Source organism: Pseudochaenichthys georgianus, unplaced genomic scaffold, assembly GCF_902827115.2.
Source record: "Pseudochaenichthys georgianus unplaced genomic scaffold, fPseGeo1.2 scaffold_1703_arrow_ctg1, whole genome shotgun sequence".
In the NCBI taxonomy this organism is placed as follows: Eukaryota; Metazoa; Chordata; class Actinopteri; order Perciformes; family Channichthyidae; genus Pseudochaenichthys; species Pseudochaenichthys georgianus.
Window position 1 is genome coordinate 7,501 of NW_027262497.1, and position 21,296 is coordinate 28,796.

Consider the following 21,296-nt stretch of genomic DNA (forward strand, 5'->3'; position numbering starts at 1 on the left):
TGTGTGTGTGTGTGTGTGTGTGTGTGTGTGTGTCTATGGTGTTCTTCTTCAAAACCCTTTAACTCTGTTTCTCCTTGCTCAGCCCTCCCTGAGTTCTCCTTCGACTCTGGCAGCGTCGTGCAGCTGCAGCTCAGAGGCGGAGGCAGCTCTCGCCGCACAGACGTCCAGCTGCTGCTCCGGACACGAGCCTCCTCCGGCACCTTGCTCTCCATGAGGTCCCGGGAGCCCGACGCCTTCATCGTGCTGGAGGTCAGTGAGAGACCTTAGATGTCACACGCTTTAATACTCAAAGTCTTTAAACCCTGAAAGGAGTCAGCATTTCATCGCTTCCTCTCACCTGGTCTGGAGATCAATGTGTTTTCGGTTGTTATTCTGTTGTTTAAGATCTGTGGTTTACACGAGCTGATGTCCTACGACGTAAAATACATCAGTAAATACCCCACTGGTGAGTTTAAAAACAGAGGTTGCTAACAAGTGTCTAAATGAGACGACTATAGCCCAACGTTAGCCGCCTTTAGCTTAGCGGTGGTGACGTGAAGTCATGTGACCTGTGCTGTAGTTCCTTTATAGCCCAACATTAGCCTCCTTTAGCTTAGCGGTGGTGACGTGAAGTCATGTGACCGTGCTGTAGTTCCTTTATAGCCCAACATTAGCCATCCTTTAGCTTAGCGGTGGTGACGTGAAGTCATGTGACCGTGCTGTAGTTCCTTTATAGCCCAACATTAGCCACCTTTAGCTTAGCGGATGGTGACGTGAAGTCATGTGACCGTGCTGTAGTTCCTTTATAGCCCAACAGTTAGCCGCCTTTAGCTTAGAGGTGGTGACGTGAAGTCATGTGACCTGTGCTGTAGTTCCTTTATAGCCCAACATTAGCCACCTTTAGCTTAGCGGTGGTGACGTGAAGTCATGTGACCGTGCTGTAGTTCCTTTATAGCCCAACATTAGCCTCCTTTAGCTTAGCGGTGGTGACGTGAAGTCATGTAATTGTGCTGTAGTTCCTTTATAGCCCAACATTAGCCTCCTTTAGCTTAGCGGTGGTGACGTGAAGTCATGTGACCGTGCTGTAGTTCCTTTATAGCCCAACGTTAGCCGCCTTTAGCTTAGCGGTGGTGACGTGAAGTCATGTGACCGTGCTGTAGTTCCTTTATAGCCCAACATTAGTCTCCTTTAGCTTAGCGGTGGTGACGGGAAGTCATGTGACCGTGCTGTAGTTCCTTTATAGCCCAACATTAGCCACCTTTAGCTTAGCGGTGGTGACGTGAAGTCATGTGACCGTGCTGTAGTTCCTTTATAGCCCAACATTAGCCACCTTTAGCTTAGCGGTGGTGACGTGAAGTCATGTGACCGTGCTGTAGTTCCTTTATAGCCCAACATTAGCCACCTTTAGCTTAGCGGTGGTGACGAGAAGTCATGTGACCGTGCTGTAGTTCCTTTATAGCCCAACATTAGCCACCTTTAGCTTAGCGGTGGTGACGTGAAGTCATGTGACCGTGCTGTAGTTCCTTTATAGCCCAACATTAGCCACCTTTAGCTTAGCGGTGGTGACGTGAAGTCATGTGACCGTGCTGTAGTTCCTTTATAGCCCAACATTAGCCACCTTTAGCTTAGCGGTGGTGACGTGTAGTCATGTGACCGTGCTGTAGTTCCTTTATAGCCCAACATTAGCCACCTTTAGCTTAGCGGTGGTGACGAGAAGTCATGTGACCGTGCTGTAGTTCCTTTATAGCCCAACATTAGCCACCTTTAGCTTAGCGGTGGTGACGTGAAGTCATGTGACCGTGCTGTAGTTCCTTTATAGCCCAACATTAGCCACCTTTAGCTTAGCGGTGGTGACGTGAAGTCATGTGACCGTGCTGTAGTTCCTTTATAGCCCAACATTAGCCACCTTTAGCTTAGCGGTGGTGACGTGAAGTCATGTGACCGTGCTGTAGTTCCTTTATAGCCCAACATTAGCCACCTTTAGCTTAGCGGTGGTGACGTGAAGTCATGTGACCGTGCTGTAGTTCCTTTATAGCCCAACATTAGCCACCTTTAGCTTAGCGGTGGTGACGTGAAGTCATGTGACCGTGCTGTAGTTCCTTTATAGCCCAACATTAGCCACCTTTAGCTTAGCGGTGGTGACGTGAAGTCATGTGACCGTGCTGTAGTTCCTTTATAGCCCAACGTTAGCCGCCTTTAGCTTAGCGGTGGTGACGTGAAGTCATGTGACCGTGCTGTAGTTCCTTTATAGCCCAACATTAGCCACCTTTAGCTTAGCGGTGGTGACGTGAAGTCATGTGACCGTGCTGTAGTTCCTTTATAGCCCAGCATTAGCCTCCTTTAGCTTAGCGGTGGTGACGTGAAGTCATGTGACCGTGCTGTAGTTCCTTTATAGCCCAGCATTAGCCTCCTTTAGCTTAGCGGTGGTGACGTGAAGTCATGTGACCGTGCTGTAGTTCCTTTATAGCCCAACGTTAGCCGCCTTTAGCTTAGCGGTGGTGACGTGAAGTCATGTGACCGTGCTGTAGTTCCTTTATAGCCCAACATTAGCCACCTTTAGCTTAGCGGTGGTGACGTGAAGTCATGTGACCGTGCTGTAGTTCCTTTATAGCCCAACGTTAGCTTTTTACTTCATAAATCAAAGTGGTGTTAATACGTGGAGATTATCCTGCTGAACTAAACGTGTAAGTATCATAAACGTTTGTTTGACACAGATAATTTTCTGACATAATCCAAAATCACATGGAGAAATCCCATTGGTCCATGGAGATGCTGCCTTCAGGGACCAACACAGAAATTGGACAAACTGTGCAAAATCGTATGAACACAAAGTAACGGACTCTGTTCTTCTCTTCAGATCGCGGAGGGTCTGCTCTCGGTTCGTGCTAACCTCGGTGACGGCGTCCACGCCCTGCGTCTCCCCGAGCAACGGGTCGACGTCGGACAATGGGTGCAGGTCGGACTCAGTCGCCATGACAACCTGTTCACCCTGCGTCTGGAGCGGGGGGGCGGGTCGAGGGAGGCCCGGGCCCAGCTGGGGGGTCGGCGGGAGGTCGAGGTTCACAGCCTGACGCTCGGGAGCGACGAGGCCGGCTTTCAGGGTGAGACTCCATGCTTTACGTCGGCTACAATCCAACAAAAAGACAGTTCATAAAAGAAGTAGAACACACACCCTGTCATGTTCACAGCTGCAGTTGATTCCTTTGTTATCACGTTGCTCTCATGTTGGAAGAGGACCTTCAGTGTTTTCACAACCACTTTTAACCTCTCTTTCTCTCCCTTGATCCACCTTCGCAGCGGTGTGTATTAATAACTCCGAAATGTCCTAATTGACCAATCAGAATCGAGTATTCATGTAACTATTTATATAAATAGTTATCACCGCAATAAACCGTATTTAATTGTGTCTTAATGTACAATATTTAATGTCATATTCTGTTGACATGTATATAGACTATTTTTTGTTTTTGTATTTTATTACGTTGCATTGTTGGAGCAGCTCAGGACAGAAGAGTACTCTCTGTAGCTGATGAGCATGCGGCAAACCTTTCCTCTCCCCCTGCAGGCTGCCTGAGGGACGTTCGCTTTAACGGCCAGCTGCTCCCTCTGGACGGGCAGAGCCGGGACACGGTGACGGTGCTGCAGCGGGGGGGCGTCACCGCGGGGTGCCCCAGCGACGCCTGCAGGGGTCAGCCCTGCCGCAGCCCGCTGACCTGCACCGACCTCTGGAGGAAGCACCAGTGCAGGTGACACGTCTTCCTGCTCCTGCATGATCTTCAAAGACAAGTTTTTTATATATTTGTATCTGAGACCTCTAATGAATGCCTACAAATAATATAATAGCCTACTTGGTAATAACCCTGTTTCCGGTGTTCTCCCAGGTGCCCCGGCGGTCAGCTGACGGTGACGGAGGCCTCGGGGCAGCAGCGGTGCGCGGCGTCGCCCTGCGCAGCCACTTCCTGTCGTAACGCCGGCGTGTGCCAGGCGCTGTCGCCCGACGCGTTTCGCTGCCGCTGCCTCGACGGATTCGGGGGGCAGCGCTGCGAGCTGGGAGCGGTCAAAGGTCACCGCCTCGCCGCCCTCAGCCCCAGCTCCATCCTCGCCATCAGCATGTGTCTGCTCGTCTTCTTCGGTGAGACAAAACTAAGGTCATTCACTCAAGTGCTGTCCTCAAGACATTTACACTGAGAGGTGGGAAGTAGTGGAGTACAAATACTTTATTACTGTACTCAAGTACATTCTTCTGGTATCAGTACTTTACTCCACTACTTATTATCACTTATTATACACGTTTAGAAAGAAAGTAATAAACGTGAATAAAATATAACGGTAACATTTAAATACAAAATACTAAGACTACATTTCCCATCAGCCCTATCACCTCCTGCTCCCTCTAAAATATAATATATCATTGAGGAGAAATGACTCCAAAGAGCTGCTGCAGAAATGTACAGGAAGGAAACTAAATATTAAAACTGTGTGTGTGTGTGTGTGTGTGTGTGTGTGTGTGTGTGTGTGTGTGTGTGTGTGTGTGTGTGTGTGTGTGTGTGTGTGTGTGTGTGTGTGTGTGTGTGTGTGTGTGTGTGTGTGTGTGTGTGTGTAGCCGTGCTGGTGGCGGTGACGGTGTGGAACCAGAAAGGAAGCCGTAACAAGTTCAGAAAGCGCGGAGTTTACCACATCCCCGCCGAGCACGAGAGCTGGGAGGACATCCGGGAAAACATCCTGAACTACAACGAGGAGGGGGGGGGGAGAGCAGGACCAGGTACACACACACACACACACATTTATATGTAACTTACTTCAACAGTTTGGCAATACTTGAAAGCAGAACATGTGATGGATACACAGACAGAAACAGAAGGTTTACTAAATTACACATGGTTGTGATTGGTCGACCTCTTAGAGATGTCCCGCCCCTTTAGCCTATCTTACAATGTGTTGGAACGCTAGCCAATAGAAGCTCTAGTGTTCCTTAGTGATGTCACTATGTTCCCGGAAGTAAACAAAGGAGTCCAATGGGGACTCTGCCTTCAATTTCCGATTAAAGATATTCTAATGTAAATGAAGTCGACCATTAAAGGTCACCTATTATGCAAAATCCACTTTTTCATGTCTTTGATTTTGGCCACTTTATGATGTCATAACGATGTGTTGTCTTGTGTAGCCATTAGCCAATCAGCAACAAGGTAGCCCCCCCCCCCCCCCCCCCCCCCTTATCACCTGAATCTCCTCCTAGAGCTCCATTGAGTTCTTTGTAACCAGATGTCTCTCAGAGGGGCGTGGGGAGGGGCTCCTGGTTTCCATCTGAAGTCACAGACAGAGAATCAGCACTTTGGAAACAGGGCTGAAACAGAGGGGATTGTGGGTAATGCTGCGATGATCTGTTTGGCGTTAAGGAAAGTCGTATTACTTTCTCCTGCAGAACGGATACGACATCTCGGAGCTGAAGCGCCCGCTGGGCTCCAGCCTGTCTCAGTCCTCCTCCGGACCCCTCATCAAGTCCTCCAGCCAGGAGGAGGTGAGTACCACAGCATGAGTCAGGTGGAAAGTAACTGAGTACATTTACTCAAGTACTGTACTTAAATACAATTTCGAGGTACTTGTACTTTAGTTGATTTCACTTTTATGCTACTGTGTACTTTTCCTCCACTACATGTATTTAATCCCGTTAGTTACTTCACAGATCTGGATGAATGATGTGAAATCTAATCAAGTGTTGAATCAGACTTTAGTTCCACCTGGAGTGAATCCAGGTGGAACTAAAGCAAGTTCTGAGTACTTCTACTTTTACTCAAGTACAATATCTGAGTACTTCTACTTTTACTCAAGTACAATATCTGAGTACTTCTACTTTTACTCAAGTACAAGATCTGAGTACTTCTACTTTTACTCAAGAACAAGATCTGAGTACTTCTACTTTTACTCAAGTACAAGACCTGAGTACTTCTACTTTTACTCAAGTACAAGATCTGAGTACTTCTCCTTTTACTCAAGTACAAGATCTGAGTACTTCTACTGTTACTCAAGTACAAGATCTGAGTACTTCTCCTTTTACTCAAGTACAAGATCTGAGTACTTCTACTTTTACTCAAGTACAAGATCTGAGTACTTCTACTTTTACTCAAGTACAAGATCTGAGTACTTCTCCTTTTACTCAAGTACAAGATCTGAGTACTTCTACTTTTACTGAAGTACAAGACCTGAGTACTTCTACTTTTACTCAAGTACAATATCTGAGTACTTCTACTTTTACTGAAGTACAAGATCTGAGTACTTCTACTTTTACTGAAGTACAAGATCTGAGTACTTCTACTTTTACTTGAGTAACATTTTGAATCCTTCTAAATGTCTGTTTCTTCAGGTGCACCCGTCAGGTTCTTCCTCCAGTTCAGGCGCTCCGTACCTCAGCATCCCCCACCACCACCACCACCACCATCACAACCCCCCCCCCCTACCAGCATGCCGCCTACAGTGACTTCGCCCCGCCCACCTTCGCCCCCTCTTGCTCTCACGGGGACTTCCAGAGCTACGTGGCGAGGATCCTGTGGGAGGCGGACAGCGACGGGGGGGCGCTTCCGCCGGACGCCCTGCACTTGTGGAGCGTGGAAGGCTCGGGGTCCGGGGCGGGGAGCCTCAGCTCGCTGGGGTCCAGGGCCGGGAGCAGGAGGGAGGAGGAGAAGGAAGAGGAGGAGGAGGGAGGGTTTGCGGACGAGAGACTGTCTCGATGGGGCCCAAAGTTCCAGGCTCTGAGCGAGATGTACGACCGACCCCAGCTGGGACTCGCACACAGAGACGCAGTGACCCACATCCAGAGGGGCCACAGCCGAGACCCCCTGCCTCTCCACCACTAGGGGGCGCTACACAACACCACCCAGGGATGTCTTATTGGACCCTGAAGGCAGCATCTCCCTGGTTCCCTCTGGTTATTAGTCTAGTTGCCATAATTAGTTTCAAATAACACAAACAAAAAGTCGGTCAAATTTGAATATAAACATACATTTCAACATTTTGGAAATATTAGGTCAATATGGAATTCCTAAAACAACAATATTGTGACTGCAAACTACATTTATCTGATGTCAGACGTGCAGTTAATATTAAAAAGTCCTGCGAACTTATCAACAGTTGGAAACTCCTGTGTGGGTGCTCATTGGGCCTTGAAATCTGATTGGCTGTGCCAGACTCCAATTCAAAAATGCTCCGTCCTGATTGGCTGCTGGCCCGATAAGAGGCAGGACTTAACATTCAAACGGTAACATGTTCAGTGACTGAGCTAACTGATGCTAACGACTCGTCTACAGTTTAAAATCACACTTTCATTCATTAGTAATCATCCAAAAATATTTTTAAACCTTTTTAAGTTCTTATTTTTGGTGTATTTATTTATTCGAAATTCATTCCACACGTTTTTAGCAATAAATGAACCTCTAAAATGTCAGAAAACCGTGATGTTAACGGCCCAAAACCGAGAAGTCAAGTTAGTTCATCGACAGACAAATAGTTTTCAGCCGTCAGAAACAGACATTTCCTGTTTTCAAGACATCATATTAACCTTTTACTGTTTTCTGATCTTTTATAAACCACATCATGAAAGTAAATGTTTGTTGCAGTTAGTTTTAACATTTCTTAAAGGTATTTATCATCACAGAAGACAAAGAAAAGGAGTGTTTTCGCTGAGAAGTGTTATCCCGAAAATGGCCAAATGCTTACATGGAAACGTTGACACCCTGAACACAAGGACACCGATGAGGCTTTCCAGCACACGGGAACATGCCATCTTTATTTACTTTAGATGTGCTGTGTTTATTTCATCTGTCGACATTTTGTGGGCCGCTTACTTTTACTCTGAAAATCCATATTTTCAGAGTAAAAGGTCCCTTGGCTTTTCCCACACTTTTCTAGCTTCCTGTTGCAGGACGAGTCAGAGGTTAAAAAAAAAACCTCGATATGTAAAATAAGATTTGATAATTTTCAGACGAGATTATTTTTGTACTCCCCTGTAGAAACTTCCCAGAATGCTTTGCGTCGTGTTATTAGCGTGCAGTGGCGTCACGTTGAGTCTTTTTGTCGTGTTCAGACGGTGGAAGTTAAAGATGTATTGATGAGATTTCAGAGCACAGACGTTTAGAGGAAGCGTAAACAGAAAACATATGTAACATATATATATATATATAAAAAAGGTTTCATCACATAATAGCAGAATATTTGAGATCATAACAAGTCCCATAACACTTTAAATAACGCCCATGTCCTCATAGCACTCTACAATGATTGTTAGAAGCACTCGAAAATATAGCTGACGTCACTTCCGGTCAAAATTACGGCCCCGCCCACTTTCAGGTGATAATTAAAAAAAAGTGGGAAACAATAGTGTCTTCATGTGTACACACTGTACAGGAAGGAGAATGAAGGTGTCTTTTTCTGAGCCGATGTGTAGCTTTCGTGTGTGTGTGTGTGTGTGTGTTGTACATATGGACGTTTTATAGCAACCTAAGATGGAGTATTCCTTTTGTAAATGACTTTTAATAAAAAAAATGGCTTTTCCCCAAAACGAGCTTTTTCTGAGATTCGCATTCTGATTTTAAAATAGAAGAAATGTTAGTGCTTGTATTATTGTATTAGGACACTGCTGAGACAACACTGCCACCGTGTGGTGAACTGAGGTTTAACTCACAGCATTTTAAATGTCTGTCTACATTTCCAGGAGAGAAATCTAAAAATCAAACCTGATGGGACTTTTAGATTTAAACCGTCTTAAAGGTCACCCGTCACGCTATTTGTAGGCAATAGCATAGGTTTCAGAAATATAAAAAACATGTCTATGAAGTGTTTTGCTCAAAATACCAAACGAATCACCCATTCTAGCCATGCCTCATATCCCTCTGTTTCACTTCCTGTTTCAAAAGTGCTGATTTGGGGATAAAGCTTTAAAGAGGAGGGGTCTGAGCTCATGCGGGACCCGGCAGCTACCGTCTAAACTAAATGCTGCCGTGATGAAACTCCATATCATGGATTATCAAGGATCTGAAACAGTCTGGAGCTCAAAGGCTTTCTCTCTCCCGGTTACACCACAAGGTGAGTTCCTTTCTACTTCCTGCTTCTTCACACACATGCTCTCCAGCACAGGTTAGCTCTGAGTGTTAGCATGCTAATGTAAACACCGACCATATTACGTCCAAAACAGTCAGGCATTGTTTCTGATTGGCCCGTGGGTCCACATTTCAGATATGACGTCATATCGGACGCAAATCTGGATCAGCTCCGTAGTTAGAGATTTGGGTACGGAGGAAAAGAGAGAGGGTTGTTTCCTGACGCTGCGTGAGTTCCCAGACATCAGAAAGGGCATTTTGCATGATAGGTCCCCTTTAAGTATTTGCAGAGGAGGGAGAAGTACTCAGATCTCATACTTGAGGAAAAGTAGAAAGCATAGTACTTAAAAAAAAGGAACGGTATGTCAAGAACATCATGATACAAACATATTGTATAGCTGATGAAAAACTAATGAAGGTATATTATGTGGAAAATATGCAATAGATTAGTTTGTAGTGTATGTAGAAAAGTCTGTCGTTACGTCATACTTAAGAACTTCATACCAAACTCATTCCATTTCATTTATTTCAAACATTCCCATATAAAAGAAAACACATTTCTGAATTGCACTATTTACACAAACATTCACATCTCCAGGCGTCTGCTGCAGGTTCCACTCACAGCTCATCCGAAGGCACTGAGGACAGGCAGGGCCATAAATACACGCTGCCTTCTGGCGGCATCACTGAAGGACTCCTTTATTCTTTGTACATATACACAGACATCTTGTTTTTACAGACTAAGGCTTATCAATAAATACAAGCACTTAAAAAAAATAAATGAATAGCAGAAACGCTGCAGCATCGCAAGCCGTTCTCGTATTGAGTCAAGTTTCCCAGGAATGTAACAAGTGTGCAACCAGGTTTAATAAAGATTAAGAAAAGGGATGATTGAGCGTCCGGTGTCAAACAGCAGATAAAGTGTCTGGTTGTTCTCATGGCTCACAATGGGGGGGGGGTTTAAATACGTTAACCTCTGTAGTTCAGAGCAGAATGAAATGTATATTCAAGTTTCCCCATTTCGGAAAAAGCACCAGATAAATACCCGACGTTTCCACTCCAACTTGACGTTAGATTTAAAACAAAGCACAGCGCTCCACTTGTCCTCGGCGGGAACAGGTGAAGGCAAAACATTCACATTAATTAATCTGTCAATTAAAAGTCGCCCAATAATTCCTGTTTAAAAACAAATGATTTAAAAAGCAGACGGACAGGAATCAGATCCAGATTTAGTGTTTAAAATAATTAAAACGTGCTACATGAGGTCTCTTAAAATCCCGTCTCACTGACGAGTCGAACACTGTACGGAGGGGCGCGTCCTCTTGGGCGCGTGCTGTTCACTGATTGGCCAGTTTCTCTGCGCTGCTCAGTGATTGGCCGGCTTCTCTGTGCTGCTGGGAGGAGTCAACACCGTTCCCACGGCGACGGGCGACAGCTGACACTCGGGGCTGTCCGGGCGGTCCAGAGATTTCCTCTGCAGAAACACACCAGCGTGAGTTATTACTAGCTTTGACCAGAGATACTGAATACTGCCCTTTATTTTGGGAGCCATTTCATTTACAATCCCCAAAAACACACCCTGTTTCGCTCTCATTACATAATGCACATCCTCAAAAACACATGCCGCTCTTATTTTGGTAGCTTCTGTTATTAACAAGCTTTAAAATCACATCCTTATCTGCTCTTATTTTGGAAATCTTATACACAGTAAACCATATTAACCCTGCTCTTATTTTGAAAACCTCAGACAAATTAACGTATTTACCACGCTCTTATTTTGAAAATAACACAAAAACCTCCCAACCAGTCAAACCGTATTAACCTCGCTCTTATTTTGGAAAACCTCCCAACGAGTAAACATATTTTCACAGCTCTTATTTTGGAAACCTCCCACCGAGTTACCCGTATTACCCCACTTTTATTTTGACACCTCCTATACTTTGAACCGCATTAACCACGCTCTTATTTTGAAAACCTCCAACCCAGTAAGACATATTTACCCAGCTCTTATTTTGGAAACTTCCAACTCAGTAAGCTCATTAACCCCGCACATTTATATTAACCCCGCTCTTATTTTGAAAACCTCCTAAACAGTAAATCGTATTTACCCCACTTTTATTTTGAAAACCTCCTATACTTTGAACGGCATTAACCGGCTCTTATTTTGGAAACCTCCTACCCAGTAAACCTTGATAGCCCCGCTCCTATTTTGGGGAAAAACCCACCCAGTATTTACCCCACTCTTATTTTTGAAAACCCTTGTTGAAGCCGCGTGGTGCGTTGGTTTTGCTCACCAGCAGGTCCAGGTAGGCCACGTGTGTCTGGATGTTGTGCCGCGCATCAGATTTCACTTTGGGGAAGTTCTTGAGTTGAGGTTTGGTTTGAGTCCGCAGCGTGTCCATGAAGCGACTCATCCATCGCACACAGGGAGCCACGGAGTCCCACGTCAGGCCTGACACACACACACACACACACACACACACACACACACACACACACACACACACACACACACACACACACACACGTTAGGATACGGAGTCAAATATACCCAAACAGTAGGTATACAGTAATATAATTCACTGTATAAAACAAACTAAAATGGACTAAATACAAACTACTTTAACTATTAAAACGTAAGCATCCGTTAGAATATACAAATAAAATCATCATATTTCGGATGTGTAATTATGTAGATCGTTTTACACCTTGTAAATAAAATCAAAGATAATTTTGACGGAAAAATGTTTTCTTCAGTTTTAAATCAGACGTCCAGGTGTGGAAATGAAACTCACCTGAGACTTTATGAACGACGTCGAACGAGGAGAAGTGGCAGAATGCGGCGGCGGCGAGAACGCAGTAGCTGTAGTCCAGAGCGTTGATGTCCAAGATGCAGAGGTCCAACAGCTGCAACACAATAAGAGAGCAGAGATGAGACCCTGACATGACTCAGCGTTTTAGCACTTCCTGTCCGCTTGTCTGGAGGTCAACGGATTTCTGAACACGTTTTTGGTTGTTAGCCTGAAATAAAGTCTGTGGTTAACACAAGCTGAAGAGATTTTTATTCTACGACAAAACACGTCAGTAATTACCCCACTGGTGGAATTAAACTAACAAGTGTCTAAATGAGACGACTAAACGTCATCACGCCTAACATTAGCCACCTTTAGCTTAGCGGTGGAGACGTGAAGTCATGTGACCGTGCTGTAGTTCCTTTATAGCCCAACATTAGCCACCTTTAGCTTAGCGGTGGTGACGTGAAGTCATGTGACCGTGCTGTAGTTCCTTTATAGCCCAACATTAGCCTCCTTTAGCTTAGCGGTGGTGACGTGAAGTCATGTGACCGTGCTGTAGTTCCTTTATAGCCCAACATTAGCCACCTTTAGCTTAGCGGTGGTGACGTGAAGTCATGTGACCGTGCTGTAGTTCCTTTATAGCCCAACATTAGCCACCTTTAGCTTAGCGGTGGTGACGTGAAGTCATGTGACCGTGCTGTAGTTCCTTTATAGCCCAACATTAGCCTCCTTTAGCTTAGCGGTGGAGACGTGAAGTCATGTGACCGTGCTGTAGTTTCTTTATAGCCCAACATTAGCCACCTTTAGCTTAGCGGTGGTGACGTGAAGTCATGTGACCGTGCTGTAGTTCCTTTATAGCCCAACATTAGCCTCCTTTAGCTTAGCGGTGGTGACGTGAAGTCATGTGACCGTGCTGTAGTTCCTTTATAGCCCAACATTAGCCGCCTTTAGCTTAGCGGTGGTGACGTGAAGTCATGTGACCGTGCTGTAGTTTCTTTATAGCCCAACATTAGCCACCTTTAGCTTAGCGGTGGTGACGTGAAGTCATGTGACCGTGCTGTAGTTCCTTTATAGCCCAACATTAGCCTCCTTTAGCTTAGCGGTGGTGACGTGAAGTCATGTGACCGTGCTGTAGTTCCTTTATAGCCCAACATTAGCCGCCTTTAGCTTAGCGGTGGTGACGTGAAGTCATGTGACCGTGCTGTAGTTCCTTTATAGCCCAACATTAGCCGCCTTTAGCTTAGCGGTGGTGACGTGAAGTCATGTGACCGTGCTGTAGTTCCTTTATAGCCCAACATTAGCCACCTTTAGCTTAGCGGTGGTGACGTGAAGTCATGTGACCGTGCTGTAGCTCCTACAGAAATACGACATCTCGGTATCAAGCCGTGTGGAAGTGTTGCAGGTACCTGTGTGATCTGGATGTATGTTTCCTGAGAGAACTGCGGCACCAGGAAGTTTTCTCCGTCCGTCTGCGCCTCCACCTGAGCGTAGAGCTTCAGCCACGAGATCGGAGTCTCCGGACACAAGTTCCAGTTCAACGCCTGCAACACGAACACACACACACACACACACACACACACACACACACACACACACACACACACACACACACACACACACACACACACACACACACACACACACACACACACACACACACACACACACACACACACACACACACACACACACACACACACACACACACACACACACACACACACACACACCACACACACACACACACACACACACACACACACACACACACACACAGGTCAACACACTGAGACGGGTGTTTGCATTTTACTGACATTAATACTTATAAATATGTCTGGCATTACATTTCCCCCGGGATGAATAAAGTCTTATCTTGCAGCCTTAAACTAAAAAGCAGCGGGTGCAGTTCATGAAAAGGTTTTTTTTAATAAGCGCACCTTCAGTATGTGCAGCTCAGTGCGCTGGATGTCCCAAAAATCACACGCTCCGTCCGTGACGTAGGCGAAGTCTAAGATTTTAGGAGGGTAGATTTCCTCGATCTTGGAGGCGATGAAGAGCGCGGAGATGCCGATGAGCTGCAGGTAATCTTTGTTCACGTTCTCCTGAGTCACCATGAAGCGGTCGAAGAAATCCTGAGCCAGGTAGGCCGTCTGCCGGTGGAGCGAATACACCTCACACACCTGAACACAAACACACACACACACACACATCAACACAAACACATCAACACACTGGACGGCCATTTGTGCAGCTTTTAGGAGTCGTATTCAGGTGTATATCAGTATGTAGAGTCTCTACTTTAAAGAGTCCTCTCCTGCTGATGTTCAGGTGTATATCAGTATGTAGTGTCTCTACTTTAAAGAGTCCTCTCCTGCTGATGTTCAGGTGTATATCAGTATGTAGTGTCTCTACTTTAAAGAGTCCTCTCCTGCTGATGTTCAGGTGTATATCAGTATGTAGTGTCTCTACTTTAAAGAGTCCTCTCCTGCTGATGCTCAGGTGTACATCAGTATGTAGTGTCTCTACTTTAAAGAGTCCTCTCCTGCTGATGTTCAGGTGTATATCAGTATGTAGTGTCTCTACTTTAAAGAGTCCTCTCCTGCTGATGTTCAGGTGTATATCAGTATGTAGTGTCTCTACTTTAAAGAGTCCTCTCCTGCTGATGTTCAGGTGTATATCAGTATGTAGTGTCTCTACTTTAAAGAGTCCTCTCCTGCTGATGTTCAGGTGTATATCAGTATGTAGTGTATCTACTTTAAAGAGTCCTCTCCTGCTGATGTTCAGGTGTATATCAGTATGTAGTGTCTCTACTTTAAAGAGTCCTCTCCTGCTGATGTTCTGGTGTATATCAGTATGTAGTGTCTCTACTTTAAAGAGTCCTCTCCTGCTGATGTTCAGGTGTGTATCAGTATGTAGTGTATCTACTTTAAAGAGTCCTCTCCTGCTGATATATCAGTCTGTAGTGTCTCTACTTTAAAGAGTCCTCTCCTGCTGATGTTCAGGTGTATATCAGTATCTAGTGTCTCTACTTTAAAGAGTCCTCTCCAGCTGATGTCCAGGTGTATATCAGTATGTAGTGTCTCTACTTTAAAGAGTCCTCTCCTGCTGATGTTCAGGTGTATATCAGTATGTAGTGACTCTACTTTAAAGAGTCCTCACCTGCTGATGTTCAGGTGTATATCAGTATGTAGTGTCTCTACTTTAAAGAGTCCTCTCCTGCTGATGTTCAGGTGTATATCAGTATGTAGTGTCTCTACTTTAAAGAGTCCTCTCCTGCTGATGTTCAGGTGTATATCAGTCTGTAGTGTCTCTACTTTAAAGAGTCCTCTCCTGCTGATGTTCAGGTGTATATCAGTATGTAGTGTCTCTACTTTAAAGAGTCCTCTCCAGCTGATGTTCAGGTGTATATCAGTATGTAGTGTCTCTACTTTGAAGAGTCCTCTCCAGCTGATGTTCAGGTGTATATCAGTATGTAGTGACTCTACTTTAAAGAGTCCTCTCCTGCTGATGTTCAGGTGTATATCAGTATGTAGTGTCTCTACTTTAAAGAGTCCTCTCCTGCTGATGTTCAGGTGTATATCAGTGTGTAGTGTCTCTACTTTAAAGAGTCCTCTCCTGCTGATGTTCAGGTGTATATCAGTGTGTAGTGTCTCTACTTTAAAGAGTCCTCTCCTGCTGATGTTCAGGTGTATATCAGTATGTAGTGTCTCTACTTTAAAGAGTCCTCTGCTGCTGATGTTCAGGTGGATATCAGTATGTAGTGTCTCTACTTTAAAGAGTCCTCTCCTGCTGATGTTCAGGTGTATATCAGTAGCGTCTCTACTTTAAAGAGTCCTCTCCTGCTGATGTTCAGGTGTATATCAGTATGTAGTGTCTCTACTTTAAAGAGTCCTCTCCTGCTGATGTTCAGGTGTATATCAGTATGTAGTGTCTCTACTTTAAAGAGTCCTCTCCTGCTGATGTTCAGGTGTATATCAGTATGCAGTGTCTCTACTTTAAAGAGTCCTCTCCTGCTGATATATCAGTCTGTAGTGTCTCTACTTTAAAGAGTCCTCTCCTGCTGATGTTCAGGTGTATATCAGTATGTAGTGTCTCTACTTTAAAGAGTCCTCTCCAGCTGATGTCCAGGTGTATATCAGTATGTAGTGTCTCTACTTTAAAGAGTCCTCTCCTGCTGATGTTCAGGTGTATATCAGTATGTAGTGACTCTACTTTAAAGAGTCCTCTCCTGCTGATGTTCAGGTGTGTATCAGTATGTAGTGTCTCTACTTTAAAGAGTCCTCTCCTGCTGATGTTCAGGTGTATATCAGTATGTAGTGTCTCTACTTTAAAGAGTCCTCTCCTGCTGATGTTCAGGTGTATATCAGTATGTAGTGTCTCTACTTTAAAGAGTCCTCTCCTGCTGATGTTCAGGTGTATATCAGTATGTAGTGTCTCTACTTTAAAAAGTCCTCTCCTGCTGATGTTCAGGTGTATATCAGTCTGTAGTGTCTCTACTTTAAAGAGTCCTCTCCTGCTGATGTTCAGGTGTATATCAGTATGTAGTGTCTCTACTTTAAAGAGTCCTCTCCTGCTGATGTTCAGGTGTATATCAGTATGCAGTGTCTCTACTTTAAAGAGTCCTCTCCTGCTGATGTTCAGGTGTATATCAGTATGTAGTGTCTCTACTTTAAAGAGTCCTCTCCTGCTGATGTTCAGGTGTATATCAGTATGTAGTGTCTCTACTTTAAAGAGTCCTCTGCTGCTGATGTTCAGGTGGATATCAGTATGTAGTGTCTCTACTTTAAAGAGTCCTCTCCTGCTGATGTTCAGGTGTATATCAGTAGCGTCTCTACTTTAAAGAGTCCTCTCCTGCTGATGTTCAGGTGTATATCAGTATGTAGTGTCTCTACTTTAAAGAGTCCTCTGCTGCTGATGTTCAGGTGGATATCAGTATGTAGTGTCTCTACTTTAAAGAGTCCTCTCCTGCTGATGTTCAGGTGTATATCAGTAGCGTCTCTACTTTAAAGAGTCCTCTCCTGCTGATGTTCAGGTGTATATCAGTATGTAGTGTCTCTACTTTAAAGAGTCCTCTCCTGCTGATGTTCAGGTGTATATCAGTATGTAGCGTCTCTACTTTAAAGAGTCCTCTCCTGCTGATGTTCAGGTGTATATCAGTAGCGTCTCTACTTTAAAGAGTCCTCTCTGACCTCCAGCAGCCAGTCCAGCAGGATGGCTCTCATCTTGGGCTGCAGCTTGGGGTGCCTCTGCAGGTAACTTTTGTCGTGGACGTACTTCAGCTCCTTGTTGAGCATTTTGATCCAGACGTCGTCAGAGCTGGCCCAGCTGCAGGACAAACACCGGGGGTTAGCATCTCGATACGTACCACTGGAGAACGTCCCGAAACGGTCTCTGGGACACATCCAAAAGCGACTAGTTCAATTGGTCAGTGCGTCGTTCAAAGTGACCGGCGAGAAGCCAATGTACCGGTTATTATCTGCATCTATTATTGAGATTTAAATAACCTGTTTAGCCCAAATGTTAAGAAGCCCTCAGACGCCGTTTGTGGGGTTTAACTGGTCGATTCAGAATCACCATGAGACTGGGACAATACACAAAGTCTGAATAGAGAGGCTGAGTCGGGCGGAGCAGCAGCTCAGCGAGTCATCGAGGTGTAAAACACTCACCTGAGGCGGGGGATGGGGGAGGCCTTGATGAAGAGGTTCTTGAAGCGGTACTGCTTGAAGCTGGACGGGTCAGCGGGCTCCAGCTCTTTGTGCGGCGTCTCGATGAGGAGGCAGGGACTCGCTCCGTCCTCAGACCAACACTTCTGGAAGGAAATACACAGACAAGGTGAAGAAATGTATCAAAACAAAGACTATGATAATGCTTTACCTGTACGGCTCACCAGGGAAGCTCAGGGTGCTTCAACTACACGGTAAACATCAACATTTAAAGTAGAGAACATACATTAAATATCAGGTCAGACGTCGCTGTCGGCCTTTTATTGGAGTTTACCTCGAATGGGCTGTGAATAATAGTTTACCAGTCAAGCTCACCGGTGACACCTTGTGGTGACAGCGGGTACTGCACTGCTACTACAAAGTGCCCTTAGGAGTGCCCTTAATCTGACCAAATCAAGAACAAACTGATAATGTGTTGATGTGCTTTATTCAATACATAGCTAGTTTCCATTACTGAACTTTAAATAGTCAAAGTGAAGCTAGTTTTAGCAACTGAAACAGGAGGACACACACACGATAATAACACACACTAATTCAGAGTGATGACCCGTGGACACACTGACCTGGATTTCATAGCTCTGTTTTTTGGCAGCAGGTTGTAGTTCTTTCTTTGAGGGCTGGAGAAGAACACAAATAAACGCGAGAGTTAGCTTCCGTGCTAACGGCTACCACAGGGTAACACACTGTCATAACGTTAAGTCCAAAGACACAAGGGTGGAACACAAACCTCTGATCTCCTTTTCTTCAGGGGGGCTTTGACGTCCGGCACGAGTGCGTTTGAATCTCTGGCTTGCAAAGTAATGCGACCACTGAAACGAAACAAAAGTGCATCAGATTTAAGTGACTTGCTTTACTGAAGTTCATTCATTACGCAGGTTACTACTTTAACGTTTAGTAGAAGTACTCAGATCTTGTACTTGAGTAAAAGTAGAAGTACTCAGACCTTATACTTGAGTAGAAGTACTAAAATCTTGTACTTGAGTAAAAGTACTCAGATCTTGTACTTGAGTAAAAGTAGAAGTACTCAGAACTTGTACTTGAGTGAAAGTAGAAGTACTCGGATCTTGTACTTGAGTGAAAGTAGAAGTACTCGGATCTTGTACTTGAGTGAAAGTAGAAGTACTCAGATCTTGTACTTGAGTGAAAGTAGAAGTACTCGGATCTTGTACTTGAGTGAAAGTAGAAGTACTCAGATCTTGTACTTGAGTAAAAGTACTCAGGTCTTGTACTTGAGTGAAAGTAGAAGTACTCAGCGTGTAGGAATACTCTGTTACAGTAAAAGTCCTGCATCCAAAATGTTGCTCAAGTGAAAGTAGCGACGTTGTTCATCCAGATGGAGTAAAAGTACACCATTTAAAGTAGCATAACATGGAAATCCTCAATTATAGTTCCTCTAAATGGTACTCAAATATAGTACTTTAGTCAAATGTACTCTTCCCACCTCTGACTGCAGATCATATGATCCACCAACATATTGATTTGTGATCAAGAAGGTGAAGAAACGACTGTAATGAAAGCTCCCATTTTGAATGATTAAACAACAGGATGTAAATCTATATAAGCACCCAGCAGCACCAACTGGGTGATGCCCTGGCTCCCCGTTGGTCCCCACACCACAGCTTGAGAACCAGCTCTTACCTGCGTCTGGACATTGTGTAGAGTATCTTTATGGCTCCTGCGAAGACAAAGAGGAGGAGGTGAGGATACATCCACGGGCACAGAGTTCACATCCTGCAGTTATCCCATTCCACTGTACGCAGGCATTCTGTTCGTGTATAACTTATATTATTAACATGTATATGGACTCCTGCTTTTCAAAAAATAACATGTAGCTTTTTACTCTACCGTTTCTCCTTGATCTAAACGCGTTTCATACGTGACGTTGCGTTGTTGGCAATTCAGATTCTCATCGCAGTTCCACATGTAGCTTCAGAGCATCTGCCAATAAGGCTTATGAATATTAAACATGGTCTTTTAGAGGGTGCTGAGGAGCCACTGGGCCCCAAGAAGCACCAGATGACATGCAACCAGAACCAGGTGGCCCTGCGTCAGACCCCAGTGAGGGTCTGACGCAGGGTCTCTGGACCCCAACATGGAAGAGCACCTCACAGCTTAGTGATAGCTAGCCTGCGAGGTCAGAGGCTCAGCAAAGAGGGACACAGTGGCTTTAACAAACAGTGACGGTCAGCTAACTAAGCTACAGCTCCACACGGGAACATGATTACACATTTCATTAAATAGCAGGTTTATAAACCAGGTGAAAGTGATCATAAAGAGCCACACTAGCCCTGTAAGCTAGTGTGGTGACTACAGCCAAAAGAAAGGAGGGGGGCTGATTGTTCCCTCGATTTCAAACAAAAAAAAGCTCATAAATGCTGCATTAAAACGCACTTTATCCCCTGTATTGGTTACGCGAACATCTCAATGCGAGTGTAGTGCAGTTTTAAAGTGTGGAAAGGCGGTAATATGGACTTTATTTCAGGGTTGAAACTCAAAGACGCGCCAATTTCAGAAGCTCAGAAGCGGGAGGATTTGAGCTCAGCGAACCGAACCTCCTGCAGCTTCCGCGGGGAAACGAGTGGAGAACAGCCCGATGTGGAGCTCAAACCTACACCAACTGCTGGGGTACACTCCTGGGGATATCATATCTGAACACAGACCTTGAAACGGGTTATTAAATGCGGATAAACCGAGACTACAGCGAGGCTACTTTGTGCAGAGGAGCTACAGTAATTAGCAAACCTAGCCTGGGTCAGCTAACTAGGTCAACAATAACCAGCTAGTCCTGACCCCCCCGTTATAACACCGACACAAAGCTGCCTTCACGCGCACCTCAGTCTGAGTAGAAAGAGCCACTTTAACAGTTTAAAATCACAACAACAGCAAGTGTTACTGGAAATAAGTCCTCTAAAGTCCTCTTTAAACTAAAACTCTCACCAAGTACAGAGTCCGAACCCGTCTATAACACAGGTATAACGAGGTAGAATACAAGATGAGGATAAGATATGAAAGCAGGGTCTCGATCGCACTTTTGAACCCACATTTATAGCCAACTGGTCAACTTTTAGCCCCAAGTTACTGCTCCATTTTGAACCCACATTTACAGCAAACTGCTCCGTTTCTAAGGGCAACCCGCGCCACGCAGACCCTGCGAGGCGAGGCTCAGACATCCCGCGTTATTAGGCAGATTTGAAAGCATAAAAGTGTCTCGGAAGGTCTCTTACCTCCTCGCTGGAGAGTCAGTGAATGAATGGATGCATCAGCTGTGGCGCCGGCGCCAATCCTTATATCCGCCTCTTCCCACTGCGCATGCGCGTTCCCGGTTAACAGAAACCCGCTAAATGTTCAAATCCCGTGAGCGATTTTCACAAACGGGCAGAGTTCCCATGTGATTAACGTCCCGAGAGCGATCGAAGGTCTTCGTTTAATAATATATCATTGGTATGCAGCTCTGGGGGAGTTAACGGCTTAACAGAAACGTAAGGACGCGATTTAAAGGGATTTTAACGGAGTTTCACCGGAGCCTCCGTTCATTTCGAACGTTCTATTAAGTTTAAACGGCTTTCCGTTCATCCCGACTGAACTCTAACGGCTCGTTGCACTCACTCACCTCACACGGCGTCGGTACTCCGCGTTAACATTCACTTTTAACGGAGATATTTACCCTTTTTTTACGTGGTACTAAAACTGCTTCCGCATACGAGTCCCGA

General features: G+C 45.0%; 2 protein-coding genes across 5 annotated transcripts in view; one reads left to right on the plus strand and one right to left on the minus strand.

The window, feature by feature from the left end:
- Positions 1 to 8,534, plus strand: part of LOC117441471 (neural-cadherin-like) — a gene marked incomplete at its 5' end in the record, with an annotated part of 12,998 nt that extends 4,464 nt beyond the window's left edge. Inside the window, 7 exons of the mRNA XM_034077560.1 lie at positions 83 to 249; positions 2,837 to 3,080; positions 3,545 to 3,725; positions 3,861 to 4,111; positions 4,583 to 4,741; positions 5,402 to 5,497; positions 6,341 to 8,534. Coding sequence (XP_033933451.1) covers positions 83 to 249; positions 2,837 to 3,080; positions 3,545 to 3,725; positions 3,861 to 4,111; positions 4,583 to 4,741; positions 5,402 to 5,497; positions 6,341 to 6,729 — 1,487 coding nt within the window. The remainder of the gene's footprint in view (positions 1 to 82; positions 250 to 2,836; positions 3,081 to 3,544; positions 3,726 to 3,860; positions 4,112 to 4,582; positions 4,742 to 5,401; positions 5,498 to 6,340) is intronic.
- A 1,042-nt stretch (positions 8,535 to 9,576) lies between these two features.
- Positions 9,577 to 21,290, minus strand: ccne2 (cyclin E2). 4 transcript variants are annotated; one of them, XM_034077558.1, is made up of 11 exons: positions 21,251 to 21,290; positions 19,225 to 19,261; positions 18,314 to 18,395; positions 18,150 to 18,203; positions 17,530 to 17,672; positions 17,053 to 17,188; positions 13,801 to 14,043; positions 13,270 to 13,404; positions 11,864 to 11,975; positions 11,363 to 11,520; positions 9,577 to 10,542 (listed from the first exon to the last, which is right to left on the minus strand). In XM_034077558.1, the coding sequence occupies exons 2-11, from the start codon at positions 19,236 to 19,238 to the stop codon at positions 10,435 to 10,437; spliced, it is 1,185 nt and encodes a 394-aa protein (XP_033933449.1). In that variant the 5' UTR covers positions 19,239 to 19,261; positions 21,251 to 21,290; the 3' UTR covers positions 9,577 to 10,434. The 4 variants fall into 4 exon arrangements, with proteins under 4 accessions (XP_033933449.1, XP_033933448.1, XP_033933446.1 ...); XM_034077557.2 differs by having other exon boundaries at positions 21,197 to 21,253; XM_034077555.1 differs by lacking the exon at positions 21,251 to 21,290 and adding an exon at positions 20,811 to 20,862.
- Positions 21,291 to 21,296: the final 6 nt, after the last annotated feature.